Here is a 12,812-nt window from a genome sequence, read left to right on the forward strand (position 1 = left end):
GGTGCATGCTAATCCTTTTCTGTAGCTACTGCACTAATCTCAATCACTGACTGAGGGGTGCTCATTGTTCAAACCTTGTCAATCTACCATATGCTGATCTTGAATGCTGAATATTTAAGTTCAATTTGTACTTGCATAATATAGTTTCTCTGCCACTGCTACCCTATTTATTGAGTCTTTCTCTCTGGTCTAAATTGCACAACCTTGCACTAATTGACATCACATGTGATAGCCAAGGTAGGACGTATGCAATTTAAGGTACCAGGTATTAGAACTTTGTTTGAGTATTGGTGGACATGTGAGTGGCTCGGCCTTCCAATGCACCAGGGTCACATCCTTACATCCATTCCATGTACAGTTTGTATAAATATCTTCCATTGACTCTGTAGCCAAGCAAGGTACCTTCATTATCCCTGTGGTTAATGGGTGGATTACAGGGCTATTTTGTGGTCTTTGTATACGCTTTAACCCCTTCTGTGCCCATGACGAGCTGGACTCGTCATGGGCCGCGGTTGCGCTGTGCCCATGACGAGTCCAGCTCGTCATGAACCCCGCCCGCTAATGCAACGGCCGGCACAGGGCGGGGAAAGGGCGTGGCACACAAGGGGTTAATCTTGACAGAGAATTGGGTATCTCTAAGCAGGCTTAGCATCCAGAGAATACAGGCTAACCCCAAGCACAGTCAACTAAAACACATGCCTTGGTGCCTCACAGGCCTTTGACACTTCTTCTCAGATAAGAACAAGCACTTCCTTGCTGAGCCTCAGTGATGAAGAGCCAGTGGGTCACTTTACCGCAGATAAACTTACCGAAGATGTAGGTGGCCTGGAAACCCTTCATGTTCCCTGAGTTATCACTGTGGAACTGTAGCAGAAGGGAGCTCCCGGTGGAGGTCACTGGTGGGACTAGATTGGATCCGCAATATTTGCCAATAAGCGGGGAGGTGGTCTTGGCACCATCGAAGATAGACAAGGAGTCATAGGAGCACCTTGAATTAAGTTCAACTGCAAAAGATGTGAATGTCAATGAGACCTGCAGGGTGTAAAAGAAGTATGTGTTAGTCCTTAAATGATACCTCTGTCATGCCAGAAGGAGGTAGTGTTCCATAAGGAAGAAAATTATGTGACAGCCATTTCTGACCACCTCTATCATGCCAGTAGGGGGCAGTGTGAGATAAGAAAGGAGAAATTTGCATAGGCCCTTATTTACCATCACTGTCCTGCCAGCAGGCGGCAGTGGGACATAAGGAAGAAGTATGCGCTGGCCCCGAATTACCATCACTGTCCTGCCTGCAGGAGGCAGTGTGACACAAGTAATCAGAAGTTTGCATTATCCCTTATTTACCATCACTGTCCTGCCAGCAGGGGGCAGTTAGACATAAGAAAGGAGAAATATGCATTAGACCTTATTTACCATCACTGTCTTGCAAGCAGGTGGCAGTGTGACTTAAAGAAGGAGAAATATGCATTAGCCCTTATTTACCATCACTGTCCTGCCAGTAGGAGGCAGTGTGACATAAGGAAGCAGAAGTATGCATTATGCCTTATTTACCATCACTGTCCTGCCAGCAGGGGGCAGTGACACATAAGAAAGACAAAATATGCGTTAGCCCTTCACTGTCCTGCCAGCAGGAGGCATTGTGACATAAGGAAGGAGAAATATGTGTTAGCCCTTATTTACCATCACTGTCCTGCCAGCAGGTGGCAGTGTGACATAAGGAAGGAGACATTTGTGTTAGTCCTTATATATCATCAATGTCCTGCCAGCAGGTGGCAGTGTGACATAAGGAAGGAGAAATATGTGTTATCCCTTATTTACCATCACTGTCCTGCCAGCAGGTGGCAGTGTGACATAAGGAAGGAGAAATTTGTGTTAGCCCTTATATATCATCAATGTCCTGCCAGCAGGTGGGAGTGTGACAGAAGGAAGGAGAAGTATGTGTTAGCCCTTATTTATCATCAATGTCCTGCTAGCAGGTGGCAGTGTGACATAAGGAAGGTGAAATATTTGTTAGCCTTATTTATCATCACTGTCCTGCCAGCAGGTGGCAGTGTGACATAAGGGAGGAGAAATATGTGTTAGCCCTTATTTACCATCACTGGCCTACCAGCAGTGTTCCATAATGGAGAAGACTATGTGACACCCATTTCTGACCACCTCTATCATGCCAGTAGGGGGAAGTGTGAGACAATGAAGGAGAAATATGTGTTGGTACTTATTTACCATCACTGCCTGCCAGCAGGAGGCAGTGGGACATAAGGAAGGAGAAGTATGTAGTAGCCCTTATTTGCCATCACTGTCCCACCAGTAGGGGACAGTGTGACATAAGGAAGAAGTATGTGTTGGTCATTATTTACTATCACTGTCCTACCAGTAGGGGGCAGTGTGACATAAGGAAGAAGTATGTGTTGGTCCTTACTTACTATCACTGTCCTACCAGTAGGGGGCAGTGTGACATAAGGAAGAAGAAGTATGCTCTGCCATTATTTACCATCACTATCCCACCAGCAAGGGAGTTCTTGAACTCTTATATATACAGTTCAGTGCCTAGACACCTTCTTTACCCAGAAGCGACATATGATCATCTGAGTGCAATGGAAAGCTAGGTCAATTTTTTAACATGGCTTTGATTCCCTGTTCTGAAAAATCATGATGCCATACTGCCATCTCTGTCAGACAACCTTAGAGGTTCTTCATGATTCCAAGGCCTACAAAGCTCTTATTATCAGTACTAGAATGACACTGGATTGCTCCGGTACTTACCTTGTATCCAGCTGGAGCCATGATGTAGAAGCCGCAGTCCATGTTGGCATGGTAGTTGTTGGGGAAGTAAGGGGATGAGATGGTGCCAGCAGAGCTGGTGAAATTCCCGCCGCAATTTACTGTCAACAGAAGAAAAAATCATCTTACGTGCTCCACAGCATAGTACTGGTCACCAGAGTAGACTGTCTACACATACAATACACAGAACAGCTCAGCTTCAGCCCTTTAACAACAACTGGCAGCCATACCGGAGTAGGATTCTGCCTGAGGCCCCCTGCACGTTGTTTGCACCTCAGCTCACATGGCCACAAAATAGTGGTACGTGGCAAGTAACTGAAGATATTAGTGCACATCTGGGAACCTGCTGCGTAATGTCATGGGTCGCAGTCAGAAAGTACAGATTTTCTGTCAGGATAGTGAATAATAGAGCTCATGTCAATGGAGCAGTTCTGCCACTTGAGGACTCCCATTTTCAGAGATCCTTATCGGTACTCTCCCACATCACTAATCATATGTGTCCCATATATTTTGTGCACAGTGTGATCTTGGCCAACCCTGATCATCACTGGGGAAGATTCCACAGGAAGAGAAATCAGAAACAAAACACCACTAATCCATGTGCCATCCCTGGTCCATTCCCAGAGTCAAGGGGATTATGTTAGTGTACTAGGCCCACGACATCTCCTTGAATTCCATGGTGAGACAGCTATTGATTCAGAGAAACAGGTATTTCCTGAAGTAAACCTTATGCCAACATGCCCAAATATCCTGTGAGTGCAGTTCTTTGGGTCCCAACAAGAGGCCTTTGCATCCTCTCTCTCCCATTGCTATAGGAGGCCTTTGCTTTCTCCCTCCCCCATTTGAGAGTGGCCTGACATCAAGGACCGTATCATTGCTGTAGGAGGTCTTTGCGACCTCACCTTCCTGACTGAGAGTGCCCTAACACCAAGGACCATACCATTGCCATAGGAGGCCTCTGTGACATCCCTCCCCTGACTGAGAGCGCCCAACACTAAGGATCGTACCATTGCTTTAGGAACCCTTGCCATCCCACGTCCTTTGTCTGAGAGCACCCGACACCAAGGGCCGTACCATACAACCCACTCCATTTCTGAGAGCGCTCTGACACCAAGGACCATACCATTGCTGTAGGAGGACTTTGTGACTTCCCTCCCCTTTCTGAGAGTGCCAGACTCCAAGGACCATTCCATTGCTTTAGGAAGCCTTTACAACCCACTCCCTTACCTGAGAGCGGCCTGACACCAAGGACCGTACCATTGCTGTAGGATGCCTTGCCATCCCACCTCCTCTGTCTGAGAGCGGCCTGATACCATGGACCGTACCGGTGCTGCAGGAGGACTTTGCTACCTTCCTCCCTTTTCTGAGAGCGTCATGACATCAAGGACTGTACCATTGTTGTAAGAGGCCTTTACAACCCACTCCCTTAACTGAGAGTGGCCTGACACTAAAAGCCATACCATAGCTGTAGGAGGCCTTGCCATCCCACTTCCTCTGTCTGAGAGCACCCAGACTCCAAGGATTGTACCATTGCTGTAGGAGGCCTTTACAACCCACTCCCTTAACTGAGAGCGGCCCGATACCAAGGACAATACCATTGCTGGAGGAGGCCTTGTCATCCCACCTCCTCTTTCTTAATAGAGCCTAACACCAGGGGCCCTACCATTGCTGTAGAAGGCCTTTACAACTCACTGCCTTGAAAAAGAGTGGTCTCACACCAAGGACCTTAGTATTCCTGTAGAATACTTGCTTCCCCCCGCCCATTTCAGAGACATCCCGCCACCAAGGACTGTACCATTGCTGTAGGAGGCCTTTACAACCCACTCCCTTAACTCAGAGCGGCCTGATACCAAGGACCATACCATTGCTGTAGGAGACCTTGCCATCTCACCTCATCTGTCTGAGAGGGTCCGCCACCAAGAGCTGTACCATTGCTGTAGGAGGCCTTTGCGACCTCCCTCCACTGACTGAGAGCGTCCCAACACCAAAGACCATACCATTGCCATAGGATGTCTTTTCAACCTCCCTTCCTTGACTGAGAGTTTACCGACACAATGGACCATACAATTGCTGTAAGAGGCCTTTGAGCCCTCCATCCTCTGTCTGAGAACACCCTGACATCAAGGACCATACTATTGCTGTAGGGGGCCTCTGCTTTCCTTCTCCTAGTCTGGCAATAGCCTGACACAAAGGACTGTACTATCGCTGTAGGAGGCCTCTGAGTACACCTCCCTGTCTGAGGAAGCCTGTCACCAAGGATCGTACCATTGCTGTAGGAGGCCTTGAACCCACTGGCGGTGATGGAGCCGTCCGTCACAAACTCCAGCAACATCTCATTTCCGGTGGAGGTGAATGGCTGAAGTTGGCTGATCCCACACGCTCTGCTGAGTAAGACTGGGGCTGCTCTATTGTTGCCATCGTAAATTGTGAGGTAGTCAGAGTCGCAGTTTGGGGATGATTGGAGATCGAAAGCATCAAACTGCAGACGAATCTGAGAAAAAGAGCAGTAAATTAGACATACAATTTCTAGAGTGTCTAGAACTTTCTAACCTTCATTTGTTTAAAAAGGACTGACTTTCAGTTTTTGAAAGATATCCCAGACTAGAATCAGTCAGTGATTTCACATTGACTTTCAAACAATACCTGCTTTCCTTTACCTCGAGTCTTTAATTTAGTGACTGCTTCTGTTTATAGCCTCCTTCACCACCTGCACTCCATTTGAGTTGCGTGTTCAAAGAGACATGACACCCTTATGTTGACCCTGCACCTCCTGTCTTCTCTCATGGTGCCTCTCCTTGGAACCAAACCTCTGCTGAAGCTCAGGAATGTGTTGTGAAGAAGTTACACACTAGGGGGCATATTTATGGAAATTGTGGCATAGGGCAGCGCAACAAGTCACGATGCGGTACTGCCCTGAATCACAGGGAGAGGGTAGGAATGTAGAGTTTTTATCCAATACGGCACATTCCTGTCCTCTTTCCCTGTGCTGGCGCCAGTTTGGCAGCCTAGGGCCAAAACAGGCACCCTTGCGCGATGGTGCAAGTGTGCCTGTGTTGTAGGCATGATTGTTTTTGTGCAGACCGGGGTGTCTTCTTGCACAAAAACTATCCTGAGAGGCTTTTTCCTCTTTTTGTGTGTGCTATGGAATGCAGCACATATAGAATGAGGCAAAAACAAGGAGATATAAAGATATTTCTCCTTGTTATGCCCTCCATGGGAAGGCGTGAGATATTGTCACACTTCCAGCTTTCAAAGTCCTTGCAAATCTAGGAATGCATCAACATCATTGGGCGTTGGGTGGGACCACCCACTGCAACGCCCATGCAATGCCCACCCAGGGAAGAGTAAGGCATCATAGCAATTTGTACCGCATTGCCTTACTCCAGATTAATGTAGCCAATCAGAGCCACACAACTCTGCCATAGAGTATTAAGTTGGGCATGTGCCATGTTGCGTGGTGCAAGCATGGCACAAACCTCTCATACCCCTGGATTATTGATTGCCCATGCTAAGCTGCAGCTCTCTGCCAAGACCAAATACTTAAAGGAGTAACTGGGAAGCTAAGCTGGTGTAAGCTCCAAGACACCTGGTACAGCTGGCTACTCACTGGACTTATAGTAAAGGTCCTAAACCTCTGGGGCACTGCCTTCGGATTACCTATAACCTGTGTCTTACCTTTGAATGTGAGTGATGCTCAACAGCAGATTATGAAAAGAAGAAGGCTGCCGCCCTTCAGAGTAAATCTCACAAGGGATTTCCACATTGGGAAGAGAATCTCATGCTTTGTGGACGGGTTGTATGTTAGAATATCGAACAGAGATATAGCACATACAAAAACAATGTAGCCAGAATCTCAACTGTCTCAACATCCAGAGTATGTAGAGCTAAGTATAGATTTACTACTCTCCGCATCACCCTACCTTGAAGCCATATATCTATATATTCTCAAGATAAATGTGAAACTAAGTATAGTAACTATACATAGATTGACCATAACTATATTTTGGTAACTGATATTTTGGCTATGATATTTTTGTAGCACTATATTTTAAACTCGCTATTCTGGTACCTGTCGCTGTGCACTCCAGTGTTATGTCCTGCTACACTACAACACTTAATAGATTAACCCTTACATGTCTATATCCTTTGGGGAACTCTGCTGAGATTCCCTCTCACCTTTGTTTACTACTCCCATGTGGCATTTCTTTGAAGCCCAATTTGAACTTGAATAAAGTCTAACTTAGTTGCCTCTTGTAGACCAACTCTTTAACCTTTATTCCATCTACTCTGCTGTGGCAGCACTACTCTAGGTTTCAATGTTTTCTCATTAGTTCTACTTCGAAGCTCTGTGGTTATAGTACTAACGTCATTGGAGAGAACATTCTAAGGACAGATTCTTCTCCTTCCAGCTGATGGACCACTGTAACCATAGTGACCTGCCTCAGCAGAAACCTCTGCCGCCAGTCAATCAGGCAGGTCCTAACCCAGTGCACTACTCTAAGCCCCAACACCAGACAGCTAGGACTCTTGCAGGAGGAAAGCCGACTGACTACATTACCTTATCACTATCAGAAGGCACTCGGATCAGGTAGACACAGTTGATGTTGTTTGGGTACGAGGAAAGGTTAGTGGGTGATGTCAGGGTTCCAGTTGGGTCAGTGAGAAGAGTGCTGCACAAATCTGAAACCAAATATGAAAATTAAATGTCTCAAAACTGCACAATGACCCTGACAGGTAGAGCGTCAACGACTCCTACCCAGAATTTCTCAGTTATGTTCACTAGTATTTAAGTAGGTATCCTATATCTCCACCAAGAAGAAGCTCCTTGATCTAAGCAATGATCTCTGTGGCTGGTGCAGGTCTTCAAAATGATATGGAAGCATGCAAAAGAATATAAGTAGGTACCAAAAACGACACTGGACACAATGAGATTCATTACAAACTGCCCTGGTGCAGGTAAAATGGCCGTAGGGGAAGGATAGGCTATCAGAGACATAGATAAAAAAGAACCTCTGAAAAAGCAAATTATTCTGCACCCAGAACAAAATCTTTTTATTACTCCACTGTCTCAGTACTGGTCTATAGTAAGTTGTGTATTCAGATCAAAGGAACATACATGGTGTATATAGCTATAAATCCACGTAACTGCTAATGTGATCTCCATAAAGGGAACAAACAGGGGCATAGCAGAACTCTAACTTAAAAACCATCTGAAACACCAACATAAGAGGAACATTTTTCCAAAAAGAAGGAAATAGTTCACAGATCTCATCAGGTTAAGAATGGTGGGATTCAGTCAGTGGACAACTGATGGCATTTCATCAGAAATTTAAAAATTGGATCCCACTAGTGGATTGATGGTAGGATCCCACCAGTGAATTGATACTGGGATCGCTGCATGATATGAAGTCCAGGATTTCATTTAAGGGAGATGAATGTTGATTTTCCAACAGGGGATGAATGCCAGGATAAAATCAGTAGATGAATGCTCGGAATCAAAATAGGCCAATGATGGGGTCTCATTGATGGATGTAGGCAGGATGCTGTGAGTATATGAATGCTGGGATTCCATCGTGTGTCAGTTGTTCAATCAAATTAAGGCATCCAGTAATGGGATCCTAATAGGAAATATACCCTGGTGTCTTCTCAGGAGATCGGTAAGGATCCTGTCAGAAGACTAATACTGAAACCATAGCAAGAAATGAATAGTTGGATCCTGTTTACATATGAATGCTGGGATCCAATTAGTAGCAAATTCCAGGATCCACTGAATCTATGCTGGGAGTTGTGAATACTGGGATCCATAAGTAAGTTTGATGCTGGGATACCATCATGGAATGAATGCTGGCATCTCACTAGGGATGAATGCTAGGATCCAATAAGAAAATAACTGCTGGAATCCAATAAAGGAATAAATGTTGGGATTCAATCATGGAATAAATGCTGAAATCCAGTCAGGGGATACATGCTGGGATCCAGTCATGAAATAAATGCTGGGATCCAATCATGGAATAAATGCTGGAATCCAATCAGGGAATAAATGCTGGAATCCAACCAGGGAATAAATGCTGGAATCAAATCAGGGAATAATATGTATAAACCAATTAGGGTATAAATGCTGCACTCCAATCAGAGGATAAAGGCTTGAATCCAATCAGGGGATTAATGCTCGGATCCAATCAGAGAATAAATGCTAGAATCCAATTGGGATACATTTTGGGTTATTCTCAGGGGATAAACACTGGGATCCCATCAGGAGATAAATGCTGGCATCAAGTCGTGTGATAGATGCTGTGGTCCAATCTGCAATCCCATCGAGGAACAAGTGCTGAGATCCTAGCAGAGAATAAATGGGATGCATCACAAGAAGACAAATGCTGAAATTCAGATAGGGGATAAATGCTGGGATCTTATCAAGAGATAAATGTTGAGATTGCATCCTATCAGCAGGAAGAACAGAGAGTGGCTATTGGAGCAGGTTTTAAGTTGCAGGAGGGCAATAGGAGAGTTTTAGTTGCCTGCCTCAGCTAAAGATGGTGAAAAATCTTATCTTGGCTGATACTGTTAGATTTATCAGTCACATTCCACACATTGGACTATGACCTACTGCTTGACCAGCTCAGAAAGGCACTGTGTTGGATGAAGTTCTAAAATGGGTCTGATAATTTCCTAACAGGACAGACACAAAGTGTCAGGTCAGGACCTTCAAGTCATCAGGGAGGGAAACTGAATGTTGGGACCCCAGGGTGCACACTTTCTTCCCCTCTCTCTTGTTTTTCATGCTGTTATTTTCCATCATTAGTGACAGTGACCTGAAATATTGTTTATTTGCTAATGACATACTACTCTATATGCATTTGTGGGGCCTGAAGGATGGGTTATTTGCCCTTAAACAAGACCTAAATAATGTGCCCATGTTGATGAATAAAAGTGGGCCCACGTTTAGTGGAGCAACAACTGAGATGCTCTGCTTAGGCTCATGTCACTGAATAACTTCACTTAACCCCCGGACTTTATTTGAGATCCCATGCACCTTCACTAAGAAATCTAAAAGGCTCGGGGTCATCTATGAAACAAAATTTGAGGCTCACATCCGCAATGTAGTGCTTCAGGTTTATTCAGCTTAAGACAACTGCAACAGGCATTGCCCTGCATCCAAACCAAATATCACAAAATCATGTCTGGTTCACTGACTGATTTAATCCTGGGTAAAACAAATTCCTTTATGAGTGGGCTTCCAAAATTCTAATTACTAAGATGCAACATGTACAAGACATGGTGACATGACTTGTTTTAAAACTAGGGATACACTGTGATTTATCAGGCTAGACATCATTGGTACCCATCCAAAAGCCCTATTTAAAAAGTCATCATCTTCAACACAGCATTCCTTGTTTTGAAGTGCATCAAGGAAACAGCACCAGACTGTCTATGTGGTAGAACCACTAGACATCTTCCCTCCTGCAACTCAGGCGCTTGTGGCTTATATCTTCTTCACATCGCAGGTCCTGATATTCAGTGGAAGAGAGACTGCAGATTCTTGCTGGTCAAGATATTGAATGTAGTGCCACTGGATATTAAGAATAGACATACTCTGCTTTACCTTTAGGAACACCTTAAAACATCCCTGTGTGCTCTTTTTGCAGAACTTACATTTCTATAGTATTTTATGCTATTTATTTAGGGAGCCTGGCACCTAAACACATTAATGTATTTCATAATGTGAGTTCTACAAATAAACAGAAAAAACAATAATGTCCCATGAAGTATGATTTTAGTTTAAATTGAACTGGGATCATCAAAAACATAATCTAACCAAACAGAAGAAGGGCATGAATGCAAGGACTCAATGAATAGATTAATGCTCAGACCCTATAAAAGGTCAATGATGACATCCCATCGGTGTATGGAGCCAGGATATAATGAGCATATGAATGCTGGGATTAAATTGTGTGTCAGTCAAACTAAGGCATCAGTTCTGAGATCCTATAAGGACATATGTCCTGGTATCTTCTCAGGTGATCAGTAAGGATACTGTTAGTATACCAAAGCTGACATTGTATCCAGAAATAAATAGTTGAATCCTATTTACATATCCAGGCTGGGATCTACTTAATAGCAAATTCCAGGATCCAATGAATCTATGCCGGGAGATGAATGCTGGGATCTCATAAGGGAAAACATGTTGGGATACTCTCATAAACTGAACGGATAAATGCTGGGATCCAGTCAGAGGATAAATGCTGGAATCCAGTTAGGGGATAAAGGCTTTAGAGGCAAAAAGTGCCGCTAAAGCAGCGATACTGCACTTGATAATATGCCCCTTAGGGTCAACTGGAATGCAGAATTGAACTTGAGGCTCTGTAGTGTGTATACGTGTATTCAACATAAGACAACTTAAATAGGCATTTCCCTACATCCAAAACAATAACACAAAATCATATCTGGTTCACTGACTGATTCAATCCTGGATTAAACTAATTTCCTTTATGAGTGAGCTTCCCAAAATCAAACTGCTAAGATGGTACATGCTCTAGACATGGTGAGATGACTTGTTTTAAAACTATGGACATATTGTAGTATATCAACAGACTAGACTTCATTGGTGCCTATCCAAAAGCCCTATCCAAAAGGTCCTTATCTTCAATAAAGCATTCCTTATTTTTAAGTGCATCAAGGAAACAGCATCAGTCTGTCTGACATGCAGAGGAAGGGAAACTGCAAATTCTCGCTAACGGGCAAAAAGATTTTGAATGTACTGCCTCTGTATATTAACAATATACATACTCTACTTACCTTTAGGAAAGCCTTAAAACTTTTTACTTCGATTCTTTTTTGCTGCACTTACATGCACATGCTATTTTATATTATTTATTTAACAGCCCTATAACCTAAACACTATAATTAATTTCATAGGGTGTGCTCTACAAAAAAACAAAAAAACTGAAAATTTCCCATGATGGATTATATTGTTGGAAATTGATCTGGAATCATTAAAAAAGATAACATTGCAGTCTAGGACGAAAATATGCTGTAACTGCTATGAAATTTCTGAATCTATCTGCGAGCATGCACTTCTTACTGCACTGGTAGAGGGTGTTGATTTTGGAAACATCGAGGTTGCTAAGCCCATCTCTCTGTCCAATGGGTATATCAGGATTTGGCTTGGGCACGATGCTCGGCTGTCCAGATGTGTTACTGAAAGCATACCTGGGGAAAGGAAGACATCAGAGATAAAGCCCACCATGCATGTGCCATTCTGATTAATTATTTTCTCAAAAAACTCTACAGCGACTCCAGATGAGTCTACTGTGGGAACAGGTAAGGGTGAAATATTTGGTGTTTGCTTAAAGCATTGCTTGTCTAATGCTTTTACTGAACAAGCCCCCGGCAGATCCTGCCCAGCTCAATCTAAAACTTCTCAGTTCTCCTTTTCATGAGCCTCTAAACCACTGGTGGCAGCAGACACTCACCTTAGCGCCCTCACTCACACTCAGCATCTCAGATACTAAAATGCACTGGTTTGAAAAATTCCTCTTGTTGAGTCTCACAACATCTCTGCTTATGACAGAGATGTCAGCACTGAGGTATCATCCTCATGTCATTTATCAACAATGGTGCTTCCTCTCTAAACCGAGTATGTTCACCAACTCAGACAGTGTTTACCTGTCTTTCTGCACCCATGGACTTTCCACTCTATGGTAACATTTTCACAGACACAGCCATGATTGAAATTCACTCTCACGTTCATCATCTATGGCAGTTCCACACTGTGGTGCCCAGTTATCTTTCCGTACCTTGCTTCACATACAGAGCTTGATTCTTAACCAATCATGTTCACCAACACAGCCATCGTTCTGCACCCCTCTTCACATACAGAGCGTCGGTCCTAACCAATCATGTTCAGCAACACAACAATCATTCTGCACCCGCTTCACATACAGAGCGTTGGTCCTACCCAATCATGTTCAACAACACAGCCATCAATTCATACCCCACTTTGCATACAGATCATCGATCCTGACCAATCA

At 44.0% G+C, this 12,812-nt stretch overlaps 1 protein-coding gene across 1 annotated transcript in view; it reads right to left on the reverse strand.

Annotated features, from left to right (window-relative positions):
* The window catches only part of LOC146859671 (embryonic protein UVS.2-like), a 33,910-nt gene that overhangs the window by 4,598 nt on the left and 16,500 nt on the right, over positions 1–12,812 (reverse strand). The window contains exons 8-12 of the mRNA XM_085643420.1: positions 11,864–11,991; positions 7,340–7,461; positions 5,047–5,272; positions 2,764–2,882; positions 810–1,032 (exon numbers count right to left, since the gene is read on the reverse strand). Coding sequence (XP_085499546.1) covers positions 810–1,032; positions 2,764–2,882; positions 5,047–5,272; positions 7,340–7,461; positions 11,864–11,991 — 818 coding nt within the window. The remainder of the gene's footprint in view (positions 1–809; positions 1,033–2,763; positions 2,883–5,046; positions 5,273–7,339; positions 7,462–11,863; positions 11,992–12,812) is intronic.

This window comes from Triturus cristatus, chromosome 3_1 (assembly GCF_964204655.1).
Source record: "Triturus cristatus chromosome 3_1, aTriCri1.1, whole genome shotgun sequence".
Classification (NCBI taxonomy): Eukaryota; Metazoa; Chordata; class Amphibia; order Caudata; family Salamandridae; genus Triturus; species Triturus cristatus.